The sequence below is a fragment of the Camellia sinensis genome, chromosome 11 (assembly GCF_055761805.1).
Source record: "Camellia sinensis isolate YWXY chromosome 11, ASM5576180v1, whole genome shotgun sequence".
NCBI classification, from domain to species: domain Eukaryota; kingdom Viridiplantae; phylum Streptophyta; class Magnoliopsida; order Ericales; family Theaceae; genus Camellia; species Camellia sinensis.
In genome coordinates, this window is record NC_138971.1 from 141,329,180 (window position 1) to 141,355,983 (window position 26,804).

General features: G+C 37.6%; 1 protein-coding gene across 1 annotated transcript; it reads right to left on the reverse strand.

The window, feature by feature from the left end:
• Positions 1-410: 410 nt before the first annotated feature.
• Positions 411-19,053, reverse strand: LOC114318195 (mechanosensitive ion channel protein 10). Its single transcript, XM_028265056.2, has 6 exons — positions 18,177-19,053; positions 17,281-17,726; positions 5,580-5,703; positions 2,990-3,283; positions 1,460-1,662; positions 411-839 (listed from the first exon to the last, which is right to left on the reverse strand). Exons 1-6 carry the CDS (start codon positions 19,005-19,007, stop codon positions 581-583), a joined length of 2,157 nt encoding a protein of 718 aa, XP_028120857.2. The 5' UTR covers positions 19,008-19,053; the 3' UTR covers positions 411-580.
• Between the last annotated feature and the right edge of the window lie 7,751 nt (positions 19,054-26,804).

The window sequence follows — 26,804 nt, forward strand, 5'->3', positions numbered from 1 at the left end:
AGAATTCAATTCCAAAAGCGTTATATATTATATATTACTTTCATCTACTTTCATACTCAGGTGGTGTGAAATTTTGTTTCACAGGTTGGAGTACTAATTTGTCCTCCCTCTCTCATAGCCCCTGTTGGCCGCCATAAAAAAAAAGCTCATTTGCAGCCACACTTATTGTGAACCACCATTGCAAATACCAGTTTGCAATGGGAAAATAACTATTTGCGACGACATTTTTCATGACAAATATATATATATATATATTATAGTAGCAGGACTATTAGCCCTCTTTTCTTTTCAATCACTGCCAAGGATCAGATTTTTTTTTTTTTTTTTTTTTTTTGTACAAAATATACAACAATTTTAATACTTTGTTTTTCACTAATTTCTCAATCTGTTAACTTCTCAACAATAAAAGATGATCAAATTTCACACTTTCCTCATCATGAGAGGAAATGCTTTGGCATAGTAGTCTGAAAAATAACACACAAATTAAGTGCATAAAACCATATATAAGACAGTGGGGAAAGGAAGAAACAAAAAAGTAACATAATATAATGGCATCATAAAAAAGAAGGCAAAATCAAAATCAAGAGTGTAATGGCATCATATTGAGTTGGGTGATATGGAGCTCTTGAGGAAGAAGATGATACTTGATACCAAGGTTCTCAAACATTTTCTTCAATTCCATGATGAGTTCTGATATCCTACTGGTCCTCTCACCATAGTTCTGGTGGTTGATTGTGTGTAGAACACACAGAGCCATTGTCATCTTGTTCATGTTCTGTATCCCTGTCACTATCACTGTGTGCTTTGGATTCCAATACTTCGGTTTGCTCTCTATGTATCTGCACCAACCCATTGTAATAATATAGGCATCAGATTAATTTATTGTCTTCATTTTATCACTAGTTTTTAAATTTGGTTTTCTGGAAATTTTAGTTTAGAAACAAAAAAGTCATTAAACTCGTTTGGTACACCAGATGGCCCAATAATAAAATAAATAAAGCCCAATTTTTAATATATAAAAAAAAACAAAAAAGCACAAGTCTGGTCCAGACTTGACCTGAACCAGGTCCAATCCGGTTCGGTGTTTGTCCATCCCTAGTCAAGAGTGGTATATAGGACTAGTAAAGAGGTTTCAAGTTCAAATCAATAAAATAGTGTTAGCCTAAAATGTATGGGGATTTTATTTGTATCTAAAAGTTTTTTTTTAAGTGCGTCTAATTTCTCAGTACGCTCTATTAAATTATTTAGAGTTATCTTTTAAGGTACACCTAAATAATACACAAATCAAAACCCCAGTTTTACACACAAACTCAATTTATGAGATCAAAATTAGGGGTTCATGTAATGGGTTGTTACTATATAAAACTTACCATTATCATCAATATCAATTGGTTTGTGTAATGAGAATGATATATATATATATATATATATGTATATATATGAAAGAGAGAACGCTTACAATTGAATGGACTTCTTAAGAGCAGCAATGGAGTCCAAAGAAGTAGACATGTCAACGGAGAAAGTAACAGTATCACCCATTTCAGGACTTCTACGGAAGTTGCTGATGGGTTTAGTGAGTAGAACTGAATTTGGGTAGTAAATTTTCTCCTTGTCATATCTTAGGAACACTGTCGTCAATATGTTCATCTCTTCCACCACCATCTATATATATATATAGGAAAATAAATAAATGTTATGGTTCTAAATCTTCAAAATAAAAATTAAATTATATAATTGCGAGTGACCCCAATGGGTTAAGGTTCATGTAAAATTCTATTTTTGTTCTTAACCGTAGTTGATCACGTGCGGTGCATATGATTATTTTTCATCGAAAGTTTAACATTTGTCATCTATTGTCCTTATTTAATACAAAAAGTGAAATTATAGGATAAATATGTTGTAATTGAAATGAAAGGACCAAATTACAATTCAGAGAAAATTACAAAGGCCATTGGTAAAATTTACCCAAATGTGATTTTAGCTTATATTTTTTATTATCAATTTTCAATTTATAAGAAATTACACCAAATAAGTCTTAAGAAATGCTTGATAATTTTTTTTTTCTCTAAATTTTAAAAAATTATTTTGGCACACAAAATAAAATCCATATAAAATAAGTGCATTTTTTCAAATATTTTTTTGAGAAAATTACAAAAAAGAAAAGAAAAAGGTCTTAGGGTTTGACCTTTGTAATAAAATATATTTTTAATTTTTAATTTTGTCAATTTAAACCTTAATTTCTTAGATTTGTTTCCATTTATTAAAACTGATGGAAAATTAGTATTTTAGTTACTAAATTCAATAGAAAAAGATATTTTAAATATTTTTCATACACCTACATTGAGAATCTGTTTGAGAACTTGGCTTTTTTTTTTTTTTTTTTTTTGGCCTTTTTTATGAGATAAAAAAATTGGAATAATTTTTTTTTCGTTAAATAGATAGTTGTGAGAGAAACAATGATTAACTGATATACATGATGTGATATTTTGACCTTTTTAGCTACCAGGAAAAGTTTCTCCCAAGCAGGCAGGAGTATAATGACTAAAATGATTAAAATATTATTATTTTTTATTAGTTTTATCTAACGTAAATAAACAGATGATTTAGATTTAAAACAAATCAAAAACTTAAAATTATTAAATTAACAAAATTAAAAATTCAATACATATTTTATTACCAGAATTAAATCTTGAGTTTTTTTCTTGAGAAATGTTAGAGATCATAAAAAGTCTTTCATGAAAATGATCATGAAAGATTTGTGACCCTTAGATTACCTTGATTAGTGTGTGGTGCTTTATTCTAAGTCTAATCCAAAAGTCACAAATCTTTCATGATCATTTTCATGAAAGATTTTTCATGATACCTAACATTGTTGTTTTTTCTTATTATTTTTTTAGGTGTCACGCATGTCCAAAAACACGAAGAAAAAAAAAAAAAACAAAAAGGAAACAGAAGCAAATTTATATATATTTGTTGAGATGAGTGTTACCTGGACACCATCGATGACACAACGATCTCCGATGTCGAAGGGATGCATGACGAAGACAAAGATAATGGATTCAAAAATGGTCTTGCAAGTGTTTTGGAACATGAATCCCAGGAGTAAGAGTTGAGAGCTTACTAAGAATATCACATTAGTTGTTGCCAAACCCATTACCAACACGAACACAACAACTATGATAATACTCACCATCGCACTTGCTAGCTTGTGAAGTTGATGCACTGCTGTTTTTGTGTCGTTTAATGAACATGCTAGCAGCTTTCTTTCTACAAATGCTGTTACCTGTCATCATCACCATCATCATCAATTACAAATCCAAATTCATTCATTAATCAGTTTCCAATAGCCTCATTTGGTATTAGATTTACGAAAAATGATTAATACATTGAATTTAAATTTGCCCAAATTGCCTGAATTTTGTAAATCGGATGACCGCCTGAGTAACCGCCAGAACAACTAATGCAACCTTTGTCAACCGCGATTGTCACCTTTGTTTTCAAATGATCGGCTGGACAATCGGCATGTACAAATTTAAACAATTTGGGAGAGCTAAAATTTGGTGGAGGTAGCATCGCTGCTTTAGATTTATATAGCTTTTTAGATTATTTTAATTTAAAATATTTAAAATTTGATTGATGTAGTTTTTGATAATTTATAAATTTAATCACATGATCCAAGTAACGAAAAAGGACGGACACCGGTTAAACTTGAGTTGAGCATGTAAAGAGTATGCCCCCTGACCAACTAGGCTACCCCATTTAAAGGGAATTTTTTTTAAAAAAAGTTGAACTTATTTGGTTAAATAATAATTGGTTACATAACCTTATTTGTTATGTAAATATATAATTAAGGTTCGTTTAATATTTCCAAAAAAAAAATCCGCTTGTTTAGTTTGAATTTTTAGGATTCACTCTTTAAAAAATTAAAATTTTCTATTTTTCATATTTTTTTTTAATTTTTACTGAACTTTTTTAATATTCTAAGCAATTTTTTTTTAAATTTTTTTTTAGATACACCTAACATAAATATACTTGAAAAATATAATATTTATGAATTTTTTTTAAAAAATTCACTAAATACCAAAAATACAAAAAAAAATACAAGAATTTAGTATATTTTTTGTATTCTTGTGTATTTATTATTTTTTTAAATATTTTTTTACAAATATTTACTTTTTAGATATTTTAAGTAAGGTACATCTAAAAAAGTAAAAAAAATTGCTTAAAATTTTAAAAATATTTACTAAAAAAAATACCAAAAATAAAAAATTCAATTTTCAGAAAATTGAATTTAGAAAATTAAAACCAACCACACTGAATGGTACCTATAATTAAGGTTTTTTTTTTTTTTTTGGCATTAACTACAAAAAATAGTTGTGGTGGATTTTTATTTTACATTGTGTGGAATGTCTGAAAATTCTTTTTTCCCCAAACAAATGGAATGTTAAATAAAAAGAGATGAGACTCTTTTATCTATACGTATTTAAAGATTTTAAATAAGTTTCACAAAAAATTACAAATTGTAATTTAGAAAATCTTACCTTTTTTTTTTTTATACCAAATAAGATGAAAAATCAAAATAAATTATAATTTAAGATTACAATCAACCACTAATAATTAATTTTTTTAAGTAAATAAACCAATTAATTAACTTATAAATACTATTATGTCAATCCCAAATTTTTCAGTTTAGCATTCGTACTTGTTACATAGGGATTGACACGTTTGTTATTGATATATGGGAAAGAATAATGCTTGGGACCCCTTTTTGGGGGTCACCCCCTCACCCCCCCTTTGCCACGTGGCGGGTGGTGATTGGAGGAGCAGGAAAAAAAAGAAAAAGAAAAAGAAAATGTAACCAATGAGAGAGAGAGGGAGTCAAAGGGGGTGGGAGGAAAAGGGGGATGAATCATTGTTGTATGGGAAATTAATATTCAGTGGTAATTTTTAAAAATTATTATACATTGGTTGAGAAATTTATAATTTTAATTATTAATATTTATCATTAATTAATAATTAATTTTTCTCATTCTCTGATATGTAATTTTGCCTTGATACATCCATAATGTTGTTCTCTTTGTTTATATTCAATTTGAAAATCTGAGTGAATTTGGTATTGTTTTATTTATTTTTAACATTTTTGGGCAAATTACATATACCTCCCTTGAGGTTTGGCTAAATTATAGATATTCCCCTGAGGTTTCGGAAATTACATCCCGTCCCTTAATGTTTGTATTTTCATAACAATTTGCTCCCTGAGATTTAAATTTCATAACAAATTACCCCCTAATTTGTTATGCAAATATAGCATTCAGGGGGAAATTTATAATTTCTCAAACCTCAGGGGGTATTTGTAATTTGGCCAAACCTCGAGGGGTATATGTAATTTGCCCTTTATTTTTTAATTTTGAAAATAAAATAAATGAAAATTTGGTTGACGAATTGTTTCTGATTTAAAATATCTGAAACACTTTTAAGTTGTTATGTTATAACGAAAACAGACTGCCATGAAACAAACATACATACAAATCAACAAAATAAGAAATTAAAAAACAAATTTTTTTGAACTTATTGCTTACCACCCAGTTTCTAAAAGAAGATTTTGTAATCCTTCCAGTCTCAAGGGCTCCTTCAAAAAGGGGAAATATAGTATGAATTTCAACCCTCTTCAAGAATCTCATCAGGTCCTCCTCCTCAATATACCTGTTAAAATAGACTTTGGTTATTTTATTTACACAATTAAACACAAAATCAAACACGATCATCTCAAATAACGTGCGTGATTCATTTTATGTAAGAGAGTTGTGCCTAATTCTGTAATTGATTTTGTGTTCATCAACTTTTTCTTAACTTTTCAAATGTGTTAGACTAAAAAGACAATAAAAAAATTAAATAATCGCTAAAGTCAAACGTTAAATGCCCATTAAATTTTTTAACATTTTTTTTTATTTTCTCTTTTGTGAAAACTTTACAGACAAGTGTCAGCTTATTTTGAAGAATTATTTCGTGATTCAGAAGCATTATATCTTGTTTCTCAATTGTTCAATACAAAATTATAAATATTTTTCTTTTACCAATCACAACACATTTAGGGTATTATACGGCCGCACTCAGGACTACCAAATAACTTCTCACTTATTATTGTAGAGGAGATTGATTTTGATGAGTAACAAGTACTTCAGGGTGCTTTTAGGAAGAAAGTATTTTAGTAAAAAATAGAAGTTCAATGTCATAAAAAAGTTAAAGAGTGTGTGAGTGATTTTCTGACCACACTGCCTGCCTAGTAATCAGCTGGAAAAGCACTGGCAGAATAGATGGCCTCTAGTTAACCTGCAACAGAAAGAGAAGTCTCCGGCGGTGGTTCAACCACCCAGGGGCACTCCGACGATCAAGTCAGTATATCTCTCAAAGATAAATCAAGTGCTAAACTCACTAGCTTGAGTATCAAAAGCATACCTTAGACCTATGGGGGTGCCTCTCTTTTATAGCCAACATAAACCTAGTCCCAATAGAAGCCTAACTTCTATGGACTCAGGATTACTGCTAATCTTGGACTCCCAGTAAGACTAGGATAAACTCTCTAAGAGTCTTATCTTAATACAAACTGAAGTCTTCTATCATTCTAAGACTCTTGTCCCTCATCCAGGTTGAGTTCCCTTTTCATTCTAGGACTCTTGTCCCTTATCCACTTATCTCGGATTGCGATATCTTCGGAGATAACCTCGGCCTTGCCGAGATCACCTCGGCGTCACAACCAGGACACGTGGCACCTCGGCTGACACGTCGGCGTTACCTTGCCACGTGTTGGTACTCAGAAAATATATCCCCACAACTGCCCCCTAGGTTCTATTACCTCGACATTCTGAGGTGATGGAACCTACACTGTTCATTCATCTGTGCCCCTCTGTCCGAGATCAAACTTGTCGACCTCAAAGTTCCCTGGACTTTGTTGTCCACTGGTGTCAAGAATCAAGTTTCATGCTTTCCAAGCTGCTTGAAATCGCACCTCCTAGCCGAGGTTCTGGTTTCATTAATTCGTAAACTCCAAGAGCTTTGCAACTGCTCCACTCACACTCTCTGGTGAGTTCCCGATTTCCAGTCATCTATTTGACTTCGGCGATTTTCATATCGGTGTTCATTTCACTTGGTAGGTTTATAAACTCTTTTCTTGCTATTAAGCTTGATCTTTCATAACTCTTCTGAATCTGTTTACTTGCCATCTGTTGCCTTCTATTTTCGTCTGTCTTTAAGTTTTGAATTATTTGAATGCCTGTCACTGTTCTTGTCATATCCGCTTTCTGTTGCTAGCATCGTATCTGGGTCATTACTTTCTTGTTCTTCACATATTTACTTAGTGCCTGTGTACTTGGCTTTATTCTTGAACTTTGTCGTCTTCTTGACTATTTTTCTCTTTTTTCATTCAATCCTTTGGCTTTTTCTCTTTCTAGTTCTTTTGCTTAAATCCGTCATTGTTCCAAGCTTTCAAGCTTCTGCAACTGTCTTCGTTCCTCTCCTTCGGTGAAGCTTACGTCATTCTGTCATTGTCGTCAGACTTCGGCAATTCTCATTCCGGCTTCTCTTTTTCTGGTAAGCCACTGTTCTTCCTGGTTTTATTTCTTGTTGCTTTCCAAGAAGTTCTGCTTCATTGTTAATCACTATTGTTATTTTACCCGTTGTTTCCAAATCACCTTCTTGAATACACACTGTTCACACATCTGTTGATTTCTGCCACTGTTCTTGGCTTGACACACTTGTACAATATTTTTGTCTTGATTTCCTGATAGCTTCATCACCATTCTTGATTACGAATTACATTCTTGTTTTTGTTTTCTGTGTCTTTTTCCAGATTCTTGCTTTCTTTTCTATTTTCTTTATAGTCTTAGAACCACGTCCCTTCTTAAAATTGTTGTCGAGATAATGGTAGAGAAGCTCTCCCAGCTGACTGTCAATGCTGAACCACCGTCAACCGTTGAAGTAGGTTAGTCCGACGTTCTTACCCTAGTCCCTAGTTCTTAGGGTCTTCATCTTTGTACTTTTATTTTCTTTGCATATGTAACCTTTTTTTGCTTCTGAAAAATGTCTGTTGTTGGCCAATGTTAACATTCCTTGCTCCTTGATTATCATTCATTCTTCCACTGTATTTGATAGCCATGTCGGGTAATTGACTTCCTGGATGGCCCTGGGCTCCAGAAGTCTACTTCTTCCTCTATTGCTTCGACGTGCATCAGCATCGGTCCTCTTGCTTGTTGGATTAAAGGTTTGGCCGACCTGTCGACGTTCAATTGGTGGCAAGTGACCTCGGGGTCAATGCCAGGCATTTCGTAAGGTGTCCAAGCAAATACCTCAATGTTTGCTCTCAAAAAAGCTCCCAATTCTCTTTCTTCTTTTTCGGTTAAGCCTGAGCCGAGAAGAAAGAAGCGTTCTTCATCCCCCTCCTGGACGAGGATTTTCCTCAGTGTCTCTTCACTTTTCTCAGCTGGCTTCTTGCCGACATTATCTACGACCTCTATGTCCTCGTTTTCAATCTCTGCCTTCTCTGGTTCTCGAATGCTGCAGGTGGATTTCATTGCTGACATGGAGCAATTCTCCGCCTGCAGTTGATCCCCTCTGACTTCTTCAATCCCATGTTCTATTGGGAACCGCAGTAGTTGGTGCAATGTTGAGGGAACTGCCCCCATTGCATGCAACCATGGCCTTCCCAAGATGATATTGTATGGCAAGGGCGTGTCAATTACCATGAATTCTGTTTTGATCTTCTTCTAACTGCTCTTGCATGATTCTATACTTAGAATATTTTGCATATCTTATGTACTTTTCCTTCTTTGTGCAATCTTCTCGGGGTGACACACCTCAGTTATGCCACCTGACGTTTTACTTCGGCAAGTACTTGTCCTGTAAATTGCTTACAAATTTCAACAAAAACATATATTAGTTTAATCTCAACTTTGTAAACTTTTCTTAAGTTATAACAAGTGCTAAACAATGATCTACTTGTAAATTGCTACAAATTTTCACAAGTGTTAAACAATATATATCGGCTTAACTTCAACTTATAAATTGCTACAAATTTCAACAAGTGAAGGTAAACAATGATCTCGGCTTAACTTCAACTTGTAAATTGCTACAAATTTCAACAAGTGAAGATAAACAATTATCTCGACTTAACTTCAACTTGTAAATTGCTACAAATTTTAATAAGTGTTAAGCATTACTTCGGTTTAACTTCAACATGTAAATTGCTACAAATTTCAACAAGTGAAGGTAAACAATGATCTCGGCTTAACTTCAACTTGTAAATTGCTACAAATTTCAACAAGTGAAGGTCAACAATGATCTCGGCTTAACTTCAACTTGTAAATTGCTACAAATTTCAATAAACGAAGATAAGCAATTATCTCGGCTTAACTTCAATTTGTAAATTGCTACAAATTTCAACAAGTGTTAAGCATTACTTCGGTTTAACTTCAACTTGTAAATTGCTACAAATTTCAACAAGCGAAGATAAACAATTATCTCGGCTTAACTTCAACTTGTAAATTGCTACAAATTTCAACAAGCGTTAAGCATTACTTCGGTTTAACTTTAACTTGTAAATTGTTACAAATTTCAACAAGTGAAGATAAACAATTATCTCGGCTTAACTTCAACTTGTAAATTGCTACAAATTTCAACAAGCGTTAAGCATCACATCGGTTTAACCAACATGTAAATTGCTACTAATTTTAACAAGTGGTAAACGCATTCTTTTTCTCTTTGCCCCCCCAGTGTGAACTTAAAATCCACTTGGGTTCTCATCATACATGTAGCTTTGACCTTGTCGCCGAGGTTGAATTCAAGCTGAGGTTGTCGGCCTTGGTTTCTCTATTGATCTTACTTGGCTCCAACCTGAGTTTGATTTTTGGCCTCGCATCGACGAGCCGTTTCTCTTTTCTTTGTTCTGACGCCTTTGTTTCCGACATGTCCTCCTCGGCCCTAGCATACTTATCAATTCTGGCCAACTTTAGTCTGATCTTGTGTGTTTCCTTTTTATCTTCTGGGATCTAAGATCTGCTCATTGTGCTCTTCTCTTTTTGGACTTAAGTGCCGAGATCTTGTCTGCTAGAATCTTGGATCTGCTCACTCAGGTTGAGCTCTTCTCTTCTCGGACCTACTCATCTAGGCCGAGATCATGTCTTCTCGGATCCGGGATCCAGGATCTGGAATCCGGGATCTGCTCACTTAGGTTGAGCTCTCGTTTTCTCGGGCCTACTTGTCTAGGTTGAGATCATGTCTTCTCGGATCCGGGATCCAGGATCTGGAATCCGGGATCTGTTCACTCAGGATGAGTTCTTCTATACTTGAATGTTATCTCCTTGGGAGCGGTCATGCCACCTGTCTTTGCATCCCTTCTGGAAGGGTCTTCGTTCCTCCGCAGGTATCTATCCTTCCATACCCGGAGGTCATCTTCGTTGTAGTATCCGCTTCGATCTGTTGTCTTTGGTGCGTCACCTTCCTGGCTAGCGTCTTTCACTCCATGACTCTGGTCACGAGTTTCTGTGTTGCTAGTGTCCCCTTCAGCGTCGAGATCGATAGGTCTCCGACGCCCAGCAGGAGCGTTGTCTCTAATCTGATCCTTCTGTCCGTCATTGGCCATCTATTCTTCTTTCTTTCCCACAGACGGCGCCAAATTGTGTGAGTGATTTTCTGACCACACTGCCCGCCTAGTAATCAGCTGGAAAAGCACTGGCAGAATAGATGGCCTTTAGTTAACCTGCAACAGAAAGAGAAGTCTCCGGCGATAGTTCAACCACCCGGGGGCACTCCGACGATCAAGTCAGTATATTTCTCAAAGATAAATCAAGTGCTAAACTCACTAGCTTGAGTATCAAAAGCATACTTTAGACCTATGAGGGTGCCTCTCTTTTATAGCCAACATAAACCTAATCCCAATAGAAGCCTAACTTCTATGGACTCAAGATTACTACTAATCTTGGACTCCCAGTAAGACTAGGATAAACTCTCTAAGAGTCTTATCTTAAAACAAACTGAAGTCTTCTCTCATTCTAGGACTCTTGTCCCTCAACCAGGTTGAGTTCCCTTTTCATTCTAGGACTCTTGTCCCTTATCCACTTATCTCGGATTCCGATATCTTCGGAGATAACCTCGGCCTTGCCGAGATCACCTCGGCGTCACGACCAGGACACGTGGCACCTCGGTTGACACGTCGGCGTCACCTTGCCACGTGTTGGTACTCAGAAAATATATTCCCACAAAAAGTAATATAAAAAACCAAAAATTTCTTTTTTATTATCTTTACTTTTATACGTTTTTTATTATAAAAAGTTAAAAAATGATGATTTTGATTTGTACAATACATTTTTTTATCTTATATTTTAATCAAAAAATTTAAAAAGAGATTTTTATTGATAAGTCCAATTTAGAAGTGTTTTAACCCAAGAAGTCCATGAAGGAATTTTTTAACCCATTTAGTCCCATGTATGTATAGTTTTATTCCATAAAGTCCATTTTCTTGATTTACACTATTTTCTTGGACACTTATGCCTTTATATTTAATTTTAATACCCTTATAAATATTTTTTCAACGATTAGCAATTTAATGATGTGAACATTCATATTTTAAAATTCACATTTGTAGGAATGTAAATTGGCCCGTGGACGGCCCGAAACCCGCACGCGAGCCAGGGCGGGCCCGGCCCGTTGACAATGTGAATATTCACATTGACATGTTAAAATTCACATTAATAGGAGTGTAAAATTGGCCCCCGTCCCGTGGCGGCGCGAAACCTGCCCGCGGCCCATAGGCGGCCCGGGGCGGGCCCGGTCCGGCCCGTTGACAATGTGAATATTCACATTGACATGTTAACATTCACATTGATAAGAGTATAAAATTGGGCCGCAGCCCATGGGCGGCCAAAAGCCCACTCGTGGCCCGGGGCGGGCTCGGCCCGGCCCGTTGACAATGTGAATATTCACATTGACATGTTAACATTCACATTGATAGGAGTGTAAAATTAGCCTGTGCCTCGTAGCTGCCCGAAACCCGCCCACAGCTCGTGGGCGGGCCCGGCCCGGCCTGTTCACAATGTGAATGTTCACATTGACATGTTAACATTCACATTGATAAGAGTATAAAACTAGACAGCAGCCCAAGGGGGCCCGACTCGGCTCGGCCCGTTGACAATGTGAATATTCACATTGACATGTTAACATTCACATTAATAGGAGTGTAAAATTGGTCCCCGTCCCGTGACGGCGCGAAACCCGCCCGCGGGCCATGGGTGGCCCGGGGCGGGCCCGGTCCGGCCCATTGACAATGTGAATATTCACATTGACATGTTAACATTCACATTGATAAGAGTATAAAATTGGCCCGCGGCCCATGGACGGCCAAAAAGCCCGCTCGCGGCCCGGGGCGGGCCAGGCTCGGCCCGTTGACAATATGAATATTCACATTGACATGTTAACATTCACATTGATAAGAGTGTAAAATTGGCCCGCAGCCCGTAGGCGGCCCGAAGCCCGACCGCAGCCCGAGGCGGGCTTGGCCCGACCCGTGACAATGTGAATATTCACATTGACATGTTAACATGCACATTGATAGGAGTGTAAAATTAGCCCGCGCCTCGTGACTGCCCGAAACCCGTCCACGGCCTGTGGGCGGCCCGGGGCAGGCTGGACCCGGCCTATTGACAATGTGAATATTTACATTGACATGTTAACATTCACATTGATAAGAGTGTACAATTGGCCCGTGACCCGTGGGCAGCCCGAAACCCAACCTCGGGCCAGGGCGGGCCCGGCCCGTTGGCAATGTGAATATTCACATTGACATGTTAACATTCACATTGATAGGAGTGTAAAATTGGCCCGCAGCCCGTGGGCGGCCCGAAACCCGATCGCAGCCCGAGGCGGGCTTGACCCGACCCGTGACAATGTGAATATTCACATTGACATGTTAACATTAACATTAACATTGATAGGAGTGTAAAACTTGTTCGTTGCCCGAAGCTCGCCCGTGGCTCGGGGTAGGCCTAGACCCAAACCCGGGCCACCCCGGGCCATCCATGGGACTCGAGTCAATTTTACACTTTTATCAATGTGAATGTTAACATGTCAATGTGAATATTCACATTGTCAACAGGTCGGGCCGGGCCCGCCTCGGGCCGCCCACGGGCCGTGGGGGTGTTTCGGACAGCCACGGGGCACGGGCTAATGTTACACTCTTATCAATGTGAATGTTAACATGTCAATGTGAATATTCACGTTGTCAACGGGCCGGGCCCGTGTCGGCCCGGGGCCGGGCTTCGGGCTGCCCACGGGTCACGGGCTAATTTTACACTCTTATCAATGTTAATGTTAATATGTCAATGTGAATATTCACATTGTCAACGAGCCGGGCCAGGCTCGCCCTGGGCAGCGGGCGGGCTTCGGGCTGCCTACAGGCCACGAGCCAATTTTACACTCCTATCAATGTGAATGTTAATATGTCAATGTGAATATTCACATTGTCAACGGGCCGGACCAGGCTCACCCCGGGCCGCCTATGGGACGCGAGTGAATTTTACACTCTTATCAATGTGAATGTTAATATGTCAATGTGAATATTCACATTGTCAACAGGTCGGGCCGGGCCTGCCCCGGGTCGCCCACGGGTCGTGGGCTAGTTTCGGGCAGCCACGGGGCGCGGGCTAATTTTATACTCTTATCAATGTGAATGTTAACATGTCAATGTGAATATTTGCATTATCAACGGGTCGGGCCGGGCCCGCACAGGGCAGCCCACGAGCCGCAGGCGGGTTTCGGGCCGACCACAGGACGCAGGCTAATTTTACACTCCTATCAATGTGAATGTTAACATGTCAATGTGAATATTCACATTGTCAACGGGCCGGGTCGGGCCCGCCCCGACCCGGGCCCGGGCTGCCCACGGGTCATGGGCCAATTTTACACTCTTGTCAATGTTAATGTTAATGTTAATATGTCAATGTGAATATTCATATTGTGAACGAGCCGGCCCGGACCCGCCCCGGGCGACGGGCTAGTTTTGGGCCACCCACGGGCCGCAGGCCAATTTTACACTCCTATCAATGTGATGTTAACTTGTTAATGTGAATATTCATATTATCAACGGGCTAGGTCGGGCCTATTTTTTTGGCTTGTAGGCCAGCCCGGCCCAGCCCGGCTTGAATTTTTCCCGGCACCCACGAGGATCGACATGAGCCGGGCCCCTATACATTGACGATATAAACATTTATATTGACGGTGTGAACATTCACATTAAGGGTATTTTAGTAATTATGTCGCCCATAGGATTTATTGAAACATAAGAAAATAATGTGAACTAAATAGAACATAAGTAGATGAAAATGGTATTTTGGTCTTCTTATCGCAAATTGGACCTAATGAAATAGTAAAAAAGAATATGGGTGGGATGAAATAAAACTCTTAGAAAATGAATTTATCAAAAAAACTCCCATTTAAAAATTACTAAATATCACTTCTTAAACAAATCCTTACTCTTCAAAATGAAAAGCAACAATGGACCCCGAACGTTTCAAAAGACATGGATTAAGTCAAATAATAAGATTTAAATGAATGAAATCATGAGAAAATGCAATTAAAGGCACTTAATTGTGGACACCTTTGTTATCACAAAAGTAAACAACTCTTCCATGAAGTCTTGATTGTCACTCAATTGCACTCCTTTTTTTTTTTTGGGAATTAGTCAGGTCGTGTTTTCTGTTGTCACACATAATCAAACATAATGAGTGTTTGGAATTGATTTTTTTATTAGCTATTTTTGCTTTCGTTTGACGTAAGTTAAAATGGAGGTTTTTGGTTAAAAAAGTCACAAAAAAATAAAATAGACTTTTTAGTCTAATAAGACACATATCACATTTAAATCACAATCATTTCATTTTTTCTTTAACAAAAGTAAAAAAAGTCAAAAAGTCTATTCTAAACGAGACTTTTTAATCCCAAACTAAAATAATCAAAAAGTCAAAAAACCAATCTACTTCCCAAACGAACCCAGATATTTTTTTTGTCCAAATTTTTTTAAAAAGTTACTTTTTAGATTACTCAACCAGACGAATTCAGAGAATTATAAAAAAATAAAAATAAATAAAAAATCACTAAAAAAAAGATTAAAAATAGTTCGATTTTTTTTTTTTGGCAAATTTTTTTTGAATTTTGAATTTTTAAATTTTTATACATTAGGCAGATTACAATATAAAAAATTTTGAAACATATTTAAAAAAAAAAAATCACTAAAAAAAAAAAAGTGATTTTTATAAGTGAATAGCAGGAGACCTTAATTCTCAGTATGTCAAGCATGTAATTAATTAAGAAAATGAAGCAAAAGAATAAAGAAAAATGTTTGTACTTAAAAAAAATGTAGCAATTAGACAGCTAATTTTGGATGGACAATTGCCAAGATAACATAGAAGTTATATACACTAATGCTTTGAGTAATAAAAATATTTCATAAGAATTACAATTCTTTTATGTATATAACTTTTTTTACATGGAGCAGAGCCAGAGTGACGTTGAGCCTAGTTTAATGAAAATGATATCCACTAATTAAGGTTAATTTTAGTCTTAAAAGTATAATCCCAAAATTTTTATCAAATATATCACATAAATATGAGATTCATACAAGACATTTGATAAAGATTAATGACGCCAAAAATTATCATTTTTGCTAATGATAACACTAGCATTAGTGGGAAATACCAGCTGGACAAATGATCGATAAACGTGATTAATATGGTTGCGCTATCCTCTGCCACGTGGTGATTATGGCGCCTCAACTTTTTGCTTTAAGTTTCTTTATTCTTCTTCTACTTCCCCTTGAATTTTTTTTTTTTTTTTTTAAAGGGAGGGGATCATCATTCACCCTTTTTTTTAATGTCAAAATCTTTACATAAAAAAAAAAAAGAAAAAGAAAGAAGAAGCATTTAGAATTAGTTTTTTTTTTTTAACTTTTAAAATTGTTTTTTTAAATAAAATAAAATTGCTAATTAAAAATAATAATAAGAAATTGTTCAGAAATTAGGTTGACTTTTTGAGTTTGGGGCTACAAAGCCTCATTTGAAAAGAGTTTTTTTGGTTTTTTTGATTTTTTGTGAGAGAAAGAATGTAATGATTATGAGTTGAATGTAATGTTTTATTTTATTTGACTAAAAATCCCATTTTATCTTTTTATAACTAAAATAACCTGAAACCCAATCTAACCCAACTCTTCTTTCCAAACGAAGCCAAAGCCAAAAAATGTTTATGCACTTAGGATGGACAGCGCAGATTGCTTGTTGTGGCCTATTTCATTAATTTGAATTGTTTAATTTTTAGTGTCTTTTTTAAATATAAATGTAATTTAAATATGTGACTATTGATATTACATCAATTTAATTTTTTCATTTGATGAACTATTTGAAACACACTAAGAGCATCTTCACCTAAATTTTCAAAATTTAGTGTGTCAAATTTTTTTAAAGTCTTAGGTAGCAATTTGACATAGAAACTCTCTACCCGATATGTCAAATTTATTATTCTATTATTTTTAAAAAATAAAATTATTTTATCGGGTGAACTCAACATTTGACATAAATATGAAGCATGTCAAATTGGATATGTTGAATTCATGTCAAATGTTAACTCAGTATTTGACATATTGGATGGAGTCATATCTGATGTCAAAATATAACTGTTAGAATGTCACATTAGATTTAAAGTATAGAAAGGAGGTATTCAAAAAAGAGAAAAGATAGGGATCATGAAAAAACTTTCATGAAACTGGTCATGAAAAATTTATGACTCTTGGATTATCTTGATTAGTGTGTAGTGCTTTATTTTAAGTGTAATCCAAAGGTCATAAATTTTTCATGATCATTTTCATGAAATTTTTTTCATGATACCTAACATTGCTCTTCAAAAAAATAACAGAATCATATCAATAAAATGAACCCAAATGGGCTAAAAATGACCATAAGCTTCATTCATTAAACAAACTATTAAAGGGATATTTATTTATTTATTTTGGGTTTGGGTTTTGGTTTTGGGATATTAGTATTTTAAATATTAACCATTACATAATAGAATTTTGGCATTTCAATACTATTATTCAATGTTATATCAGTTAATACTATCAGTTACTCTCAAATATTAATCAATATATGACTGTGTAACTGATATCGATATATATTTTAATATCGTTATTTTAAATCATTAATCTTGAAGTGCAACCCTAACAAACCAAGAGAGCAAAAGAGCTACACTTACTTGGCACCCGGCTTGGCCACGTTTTTAAAGATTCGATTGGCACAGCTTCTAGCCTCCCACTCATTACTAATCTCAGACTCAGCTTTCCCAAACTCATCAACAGTTTTAGATATGCTTGACAGCCCAGAACACCTCACAAAGTTCACCAGCCTCTTCACACTCCAAGCTGAAGCCCTAGTCTCCAAGCTCAGCTTCCTCAGCTTCTCCTTATCAATCCTTCTCCTTGACCCAAAGCTCTTTGTCCTCCACTCCTTCCCCCCTCTCTCCTTCCATTTCCTCGGCAATGACTTCGACTTCAACAAACCACGGCGGCACATGTCCTCCTCATGCACCGCCTCTTCCTCTTCCATTGGAGGACCAGAGAGCGTCTCGAGAATGAAGTGGTGGAACACACTTTCTTTCATCCGATCAAAATAGGTCTCTACGTGAAATGACGAAGCTAGTACCTATTATTGAGAATATAAATAATAAAATTATTTATCTCTCTAATTATTTATGAAAAATCAAATTTAAGGACGGTTTGATTTTATTTTTATTTTCATTTTCCAGAAGAAAAAAAATTGACAAGATAATTTTTATTTTAAAAAAGTCTAAAAATAACCCACTTTTTAAATACTATAAAAGTTATTTTTTAAAATTATTTTCATACAAGAATGAAAACAATGTGCATATTATAAGTATTTTCAAACTTTTTATGCTTTTATTTTTCAAAACACAAGATAAAAAACAAAGAAAACAAAACATAACAAGTCCTAAATTTTGATGTGGGTTCAAATTCTAAAATTAAAAACTATGGATAATAAAAAGAAAAAAAAAAATTACATTCTAGTTCAATTGACACCCATATAGTTTACTCATTCTGAATAAGTTAATGGTTAACAATTAAACAACTGTACCTTGACGAGAACTATCTTGATGAGCCAAATGGTTGCACCGATCAACACAGCTACAAGAGCTTGGAAGATCTTCTTAAGCATGGTGTTGTTCTTATGGACATGTGGGTTGAACATGAATGTCCAAGCAAGTAGAACTAGGGCAAGCCAGGCACAGTTTTGGAAACTCTTTCGGAGTCCATAGACGAAGTACAAGACCTTCTCGCGGAGCATGAAGTTCCTTTCGATGAGAACAACAAGAAAGGCCACCACCCAGCCTGAGACAAGGCGGCCGCTAAAAACCACCATCACCATCACACACCATTTCCAGACCTCCAATCCCCATTTGACCTTTCTTTTGAGAGAATCAATAGTAATAGAACAAATCAAACAAGTTAATATAATGAAAAACAATACCCATTCGGTTAAAGCTCTCCAAGTGAGCTTTTTTCGCTTCCTTTTTCTTTCCTTTTCTTGAAACACCATTTCTCTCTCATCATCTTCATCTTCATCTTCGTCTTCATCATCAGTTGAAGATGGGTAGTTTTGATTGGAAATGAAATGATCGACTTGTTCCGATTCGAGGATGGGTTTGGAAGAGAGAGGTGGGTATTTTTGGTCGGTGAGGCGGGATTTGGGTTTTGAGAAGCTGAGACGACGAAGAGTGCTTGTTTTTGTCGGGAGGTTTTTGAGGTCGTGAATCTGATGATCTTGTTCTTCTCTCGAATTTGAATTTGGAGGCTCTGTTGCTGTTTTTGAAGATTGGGGTGGTGGTGGTTTGAGATCTTGCTGATCCATCAAAAGAATCACTTGATCATTTGTTGTGTTTTCCATGATCTCTTCTTGGTTCTGCATCTCACTCACGCTTGAATTTATAATCTGATTAGTAAAAAATTAAGGGCACTTACTAATCAGTAAGTCAGCCCCATCAGCTAAATTGAGAGAGACTAAGGTCAAGTTTGGCAATTTAAAAATAACTCATTTTTTTATCTTTTTTTCATTACATCACATCTCTACTTTTTTGTACATCTTTTAGTAAAAAGACAAAAAGTACACTTATTTAGGTCATCCCAAATAACTCTTAATAAATTAATAAGACTTAAAAGTAAGGCTTATTGATAATTCACCCTAAAAATTGTAAGTATTCTATCTAAAAAATGTATTTAACTTGTTTAAAATTATCAAAGATTTTACAGATCAAATAAAAATTTATTATAAAAAATATTAGAATGGCGATTTTCATTATCATCATTTGAATTGCTATGAAAAGTTAGTTTTGAAAAGTCAAAAATATGACTTTTGTGACGAATATATTTGAAAATATTGCGTCTTAATATTATTTTAAGAACAAAATAATTTCTTATTTTTAAAAAATTTTGATCCCAAAATATAGTAATTCATTACTAAATATGAATTACTCCATGGAAGGCTCTGCTGAAGAAAATGAAGGTTCTCGCTCTCTTAATTTTTCCTTTTTAAGAAGCTCTTATATTCACCCAAAAAAACAATACAACTTCTTGGTTTCAGGAAAATGAAGGCAGCAAGGTTCGGAGGAAGATGGCTGGACATTTGGCCGGTCAATCGGTCAATTGAAAAAAAAAATTAATGTTTGTTATTTGAAGGGTCTGGACAATCCCATGGCACTTCCCCCCGTCCCCTCTTTCTCTCTTGCTAACTAAAACGGTGGTTATAGTTAACACATAATACTAACAACTGACACTAACACATTACTTAGCTACTACATTCAATACCTAACTATTACCAAAAATCCAACTATATAAATCCCATTTCATAAAATACTATTCATTACTCACTTGAGAGAGAGAGAGAGAGAGCGCGATATCCGACAGAGATTTCTGGCGATAGTGATTTTCAGTAGAGGCAAACCAGAGTTCTCTCTCTTTGCTATCTCTTCTCTCTCTTTTTGTGATCTCTTTCACTACAAGAATTTTTACTTTTGGCGACTAAATTTTTAGTAGCCAAAAGTCATCTTTTAGTCGCCTATAGTCTTTAGCGACTAAATTTTTTGGTCAGAAAATTAGTAGCGAAAGAGTAGTCAGGAAATCTAATTGCCGACTAAAGCTAAGTTAGTCGCCAAATACATACCTTTGCTGACTAAATATTTAGTCGCCAATAGGTTGAAAAATTAATTAAATAATACATTTTTGCCGACCAATTTTTTGTCGCCAAAAGCCAATTATTTAGTCGTCGAAAAATTTTTAGCTACTAAATTTTTTAGTCGCCTAAAGCAAATACTAGTGTTTTGGCTACTAAAATTTTAGTCGCCTAAAGTCAATCTTTTTTAGCTACTAAAATTTTAGTCGCCAAATACTATTTCTTTTGGCTACTAAAAATTTAGTCGCCTAAACATCTACATTTTTGGCTACTAAAAATTTAGTCGCCTAAACTCAGACATTTTTTGCTACTAAATTTTTAGTCACCAAAAGTATTTTTATTTTTCAATTTTTGTTTTTAGCTACAAAATATTTTAGTCGCTAAATGTTTGCTTTTCTTTTGGCTACAAAACTTTTAGTAGCCAAAGATTTGATTTTCTTTTGGCTACAAAACATTTAATAACCAAATGGTTGTTTTTCTTTTGCCTACAAAAAATTTAGTAGCCAAATGTTTGATTTTCTTTTGGCTACAAAACTTTTAGTAGCCAAATGTTTTTTTTTTCTCCCCTTTTTATTAGCTACAAAACGTTTAGTCGGTAAAAACATGATATTATGTTTTATTACAAATATTATAATGTGTTCATAACCGGTCTGTATTCCATGCAACCTGTAATACGTATATGAGAGGGTAATTTATAAGTAAATTGGGCCGAGCTGGGTAAATGGGCCGATCTGTGGGTCATTGTAAGAGAGGTCGAGTAAAAGGGCCTAGAAGGTAGCTTGGTCCAAAAGAACTTTGCAGTTAGCCCGGTCTCAGAGAGCTCTGCAGTTAGCTCGGTCACCATACTCAGAGCAGTAACAGTTAGCTCGATCATACCCATCTGAACCAAGGTATGCTGAGCTTTTCTCAGGACCTTGCTACGGGTTAGCTCGGTCCAGGCTCAGTATGGTTTGCACGGTCTCTGCCAGAGAAGCTGATATACGTACAGTGGAGGGGAGGACCGAGCTAAGTAAAGCTCGGTCATTTCAGCCAGTTTAGCATGGCTGATATAGCTCGGTCGTTTTGTCATACCGCCGAGATAAAACCATCTCACTTGGTTTAAGCAGTGAGGAGGGTGTTGAAAGATAAGCATTATCTTTTAGGAATATGATTCCTAGGAGGACTCTGCGTGGAAGAATAAGAGTTCTATTAGGACTGTGCCACGCAAAACCTATAAAGCTCACAACATCACCCATGGAGAGGTAACACAACTTTGATTCCTGAATACACAGAGCTTTTTGTCTATTTGTCCATTTTGCTGACTTAAGTATCGGAGAGGTATCCGGCACACACCTGCCAACTAGCTCACGTTTATGTTTTCAGGGAGTAAAGCGACGTCATACGAAGGAGCGCAGACTTGATCAACAGGATTATACGAGAAGGTTTATTTCTTTCCCGTACAATTGGCGCCGTCTGTGGGAATATCAGACAAAGAACAAAACCTCTTGATCAAGTTTCCCTCGCTAGTTGAATAGTGCACAACGAAGATTTGCCGCAATCCGCCATCGACGGACAAACCCCAGAGGGGGGTGGGAGGCACGAAGGATTACCCTCTATCCCTCCCATGGCGGACTTAGAGCCCCAACGACAGAATCCTCGGAGGGATGCGAGGGGGAGGCAGAACAATAGCCCCCGTCGCTCTCGCTCACAAAGTCTTGAAAGGCAAAGGCGAAGAATCGACCCTCAAGGTCTGGAGGATCGCGTAAAAGAGCAAGATGAACTAATGAGGAAGATGGCGGCGGACATGGAGGCCATGAAGCACCAGATCAAGGGAAAATGAGTGGCAACAGGAGAGGGACGCAAAGGCAATACGCCTCCTCGCCACTCAGAAGATCGTGGTAGACATACCACGCCATCGCAAGCAGAGAGTAGGAGCCTCAGGACAAGCGACACTCAATCAAGAACTTCCAGAACTCGTTACTCTAGGTCTAAGAGAACGAAATCATTGAGGTCTTACACTGAGGGAAGTACCTATCGGTCCTCACATACGCACTAGACATCGTCCAGACAAACGGAGTTGCCTAGATCGTCCGACTTACGGACTGTGCTTGAAGAAAGGGCACGACGAAAGGAGGATGCCAGGGCACGCAACCCACATAGAGTTTTAACCCCAGAGGGGGGTGGGAGGCACGAAGGATTACCCTCTATCCCTCTCATGGCGGACTTAGAGCCCCAACGACAGAATCCTCGGAGGGATGCGAGGGGGAGGCAGAACAATAGCCCCCGTCGCTCTCGCTCACAAAGTCTTGAAAGGCAAAGGCGAAGAATCGACCCTCAAGGTCTGGAGGATCGCGTAAAAGAGCAAGATGAACTAATGAGGAAGATGGCGGCGGACATGGAGGCCATAAAGCGCCAGATCAAGGGAAAATGAGTGGCAACAGGAGAGGGACGCAAAGGCAATACGCCTCCTCGCCACTCAGAAGATCGTGGTAGACATACCACGCCATCGCAAGCAGAGAGTAGGAGCCTCAGGACAAGCGACACTCAATCAAGAACTTCCAGAACTCGTTACTCTAGGTCTAAGAGAACGAAATCATTGAGGTCTTACACTGAGGGAAGTACCTATCGGTCCTCACATACGCACTAGACATCGTCCAGACAAACGGAGTTGCCTAGATCGTCCGACTTACGGACTGTGCTTGAAGAAAGGGCACGACGAAAGGAGGATAACAGGGCACGCGACCCACATAGAGTTTTAGCCTTTTAGTGGTTGGCTCCTCGGACGTATGGAAGTGTCGAGGTTGGAATGCCAATACCGCACCTTGCCTACGAACCAACAGATAAAGCATTGGCAAGACTACATAGCTCGCCGTTCGTTCCAGCGATTGAGAACGCACCATTACCCTCGGGCTTCATCCAGCCTAAATTTACCACGTACGAAGGGAAGACAGACCCTTACATGCACTTAAGCCACTTTCGCCAGGTTATGGCAGTATACCAGCGGAATGAAGCTTTGATGTGCATCTTATTCCCATCCAGCCTTGGCGACCTAGGTTTAACCTGGTTCGAAAGGCTACCAGAAGGCAGCATAACCTCCTAGGCACAATTAGCGGAGGCGTTCATAACAAGGTTCAGAACGAACACCAAGACGCCAGTGGAGATCGATCAGCTACTCTCCATTGACATGGGCGACAAGGAAACATTGAGATACTACAACAGTCGTTAATGGGAGACATTCAACCAGATAGGGGACTGCCCCACCAATCTCGCCATCGCACAATACAAATATAACAACCCACATTTATGTCATAGTCATGTTCATGTTCATTTACATAACCTTGTCTTGTTAAGTTTGCATTCCTGAATCTTGTCTTGTTTTGCTTAAGTGTTGCTTGCATGCTTTGTCCCTTCCCTGCTATGTTAAGCCTAGGTCATGTCAAGCCTAGGTTATGTTACGCCTAGATCATTCCAAGCCGAGGTCATCTTCAGTCTAGAATTATCTTGGAACCACTTTGTTCGACCTCCACCTTCGCCCTGACATATTGGCCGAGATGTCATCATCTAGGCCGAGGTGTTCATCACCAAGGCCGAGATATGTATTATCTAGGTCGAGATGTTACCTTGGTACCTAAGTGATCTTGTCCTGGAGTGGTATAACCTAGACCGAGGTGTGGCACAGCTTAGTCAAGTGTTGTCCTTCCTAGCCGAGGTCATTGTCACCTTAGTTGCAAAGCTTTGTCCTTAGCCGATGTCATCACTTGCCGGAGTGCCTTACCGGGTAACTTGTTAGATACACTTTATCATAGTCTTGTCTTGTCAATCTATCACCTTTTTGAGGAGAGCCAACCAGCCGTTGCCACGTGTCCGAGCTGAGGGTTAAGTCAGCCGACAGAGGGAGAAAACCTATCATTTCTATATCCTTGTTTTGAAGAGGAGAGAGAAGCTCTAGGAGAGGAAGAGGAGTTCTTGAGGAAGAGTAGATTTCCAAGCTTGATTCCTAGAGATCGAACCGTTAGACCCGTGTTCTAAGGTTAGATTCTTGATCTACCCATGTTGTTCTTTATGTTCATGTTGTTGCATTGCATGATTGAATATGATGTGTAAGCCATGCATTGCTTTGAAGTTCGGTTTTAGAAAGAGAAAATAGTATTCATGTGTTCTTCAAGAAAAGTCATATTTTGATCCGAAAACTCATGCCAAGATCCATGTTTTTGTGTTTGTTTTCATATGATTTTCAAGTATGGGTACCAAGGTCCATGTTTTCGAACTCATAGCATGAAATCCCAGATTTTTGTAAATAAAGAAGTTATGATTTTAGCATTCATGTTCTTCATGATCTTCATGTTCATGTTCTTCCTGTTCTTCACGAGTGGAAACCCAGATCTCCAGACCTCACTTCCCTAAGTGTAGTCGCCGAGATCACTCTTACCTAGACCTCACACTTAGGCCAAGCATCGTATCTCACCTTGGCCTACCTTGCATGATCACTTACACCTTTAGTTTGTCTTGTGCGCACCTCGGCATGCAGCCGCACGCCGAAGCCTAGGTAACCACACCTCAGCTAGGAGGTGTGGGACCTCGGCAAAGACCTGGTTGGTACCCAGCATGTCTTCCTGACATGTAAAACAGTGTTTTGACTTCCAGTATGTTTTCTCTAGATGTTTTCCAGCATGTGTTTCCCTAGATGTTTTGCATTCATGTGAAGCTTGTTTTTAAGAGTGCATTCAATAGGCTTTACCATGTGTTTGTAGGACTTGGACCTTTGCCTTGATCCCGACGTCCCAAGAACTATGTGAGTGGTATTTTTAATAAAGCTATGTTATACGTTTTGATAAAGGCTTTGATTTGCTTTGTTTTGAAAAGTATTTGATCAAGCATGAATGATTATCCCTATTTTGTATATCAAGTATTATTTTGTTTTGATGACATTCTCGGAAAGTCCTTAGTGCCAGGGGACTATAATGCAACTGCACATCTTGTTTTGAAAGTCCTTAGTGCCAAGGGACTATAATGTAACTGCACATCTTGTTTTGAAATATCTCCCTTACTTTGTCTTGTTTTGCCACTGACGGTTTACCGCGTGGGTCTTGTAAGTCCAGAATGTCATCCCTTGTATTATGTAGATGCTATTAACATCCAAAGTAAGTAAGTAAGTAAGTTTTGTAAGATCAAGTTGATGAACTAGATTCATCTCAAGTTTTGTACAAGCTATGATATGTATGTTTTGCAAAGACTTCGGATATCATTCATGTAAACCCTTTTATTATTTATACCATTCACAGAGTATCCAAGCTCACCCTCCCTATGTATATATGTAGGTAACAGGCAAGAAGTCGGCTACGCCGAGATATGTGTTTTGTATGCATGTTGTGTCGGCAGTGAGGATGTCGGCAATCTTGAAGCTTACGTATTTTGTTCATGTCGGCTTGAGAAGACTTTTATCAAGATGTAATATGTATTTTTGTACTTCATTTTATTTGTATTCAAGTTTTAAAGCTATGTAAAGATGTATGCCATTTCATTTGATCTACGCACTGCTCTTATGGACCACTTGTATTGTAAATTATTGCTTCCGCACTTGTTAGCCCCATATGTAATACTCTAATTGTGTATGAATTTTGAAAGTTGGCCTTCGGTAATCTCGGATTACTGGCTATCACGGCACCATTCTACTAGGGGCGGAATGGGGTCGTGACAATAAAAGAGGACTTCCAGTCGGAAATAGATTGAGGGATTCAATTACTATGACTCCACCCCTCACGATGAAAGCCTTGATGGAGAGAGTGCACCAACATATTCGGGTGGAGGAGGATGGCGCCCGTGCCAAGGTAAAATCTGGTGCAACAGCAACACTAGATAAGAAGACCACAGCAAAATCAACACAGTAGAACGTCCAAGCAAGAATGGACGAGGCAGACGAGACAACGAAAAAGACCGAGATAAAAGATGGTTGAGAGTCCGCACTGCCATTACCACGGTATTCAAGAAACCAATCTGCCGAATTCTCAGCGAGATACGCGATGAACCTTTCGTCAAATGGCCCGCTAAATTGGGAGAGGCACAGAAGGACTACGATGAAAGATCTCGGTGCACCTTCCATAAGGAAAAGGGGCACCGCACTGAAAACTGTACGCTGTTGAGACAACATCTAGAGGAGTTAGTGGCAGCTGGTCACCTGGACCGGTACATAGAAAGAGGGACGCAGCCAGCCCCCTAAAACCACGATCATCCAGATAGAACACCAATTGACGGCCCACCTCAAGGCGAGATAAACGTAATACATGGGGTATTCGAGCTTGAGCGAGTATGTGAACTCAGGGGAATGATAAAGAAGGCCAACCACTTAAGGGAAGTATTAAGTGCACAGTCCACCATAAAAAAAGGGAAAACAAAGGCCACGAATGTCATGTCTTTTCAGACAAAGACTTGGAAAGGATATATTGCCCTCACAACGATGCACTGGTCGTCACTCTTCGCATCAAGGATTACGACGTCAAGCGAATTTTGATTGACCAAGGAAGCTCATGTGAGATAATGTACTACGAAACTTTCAAACAG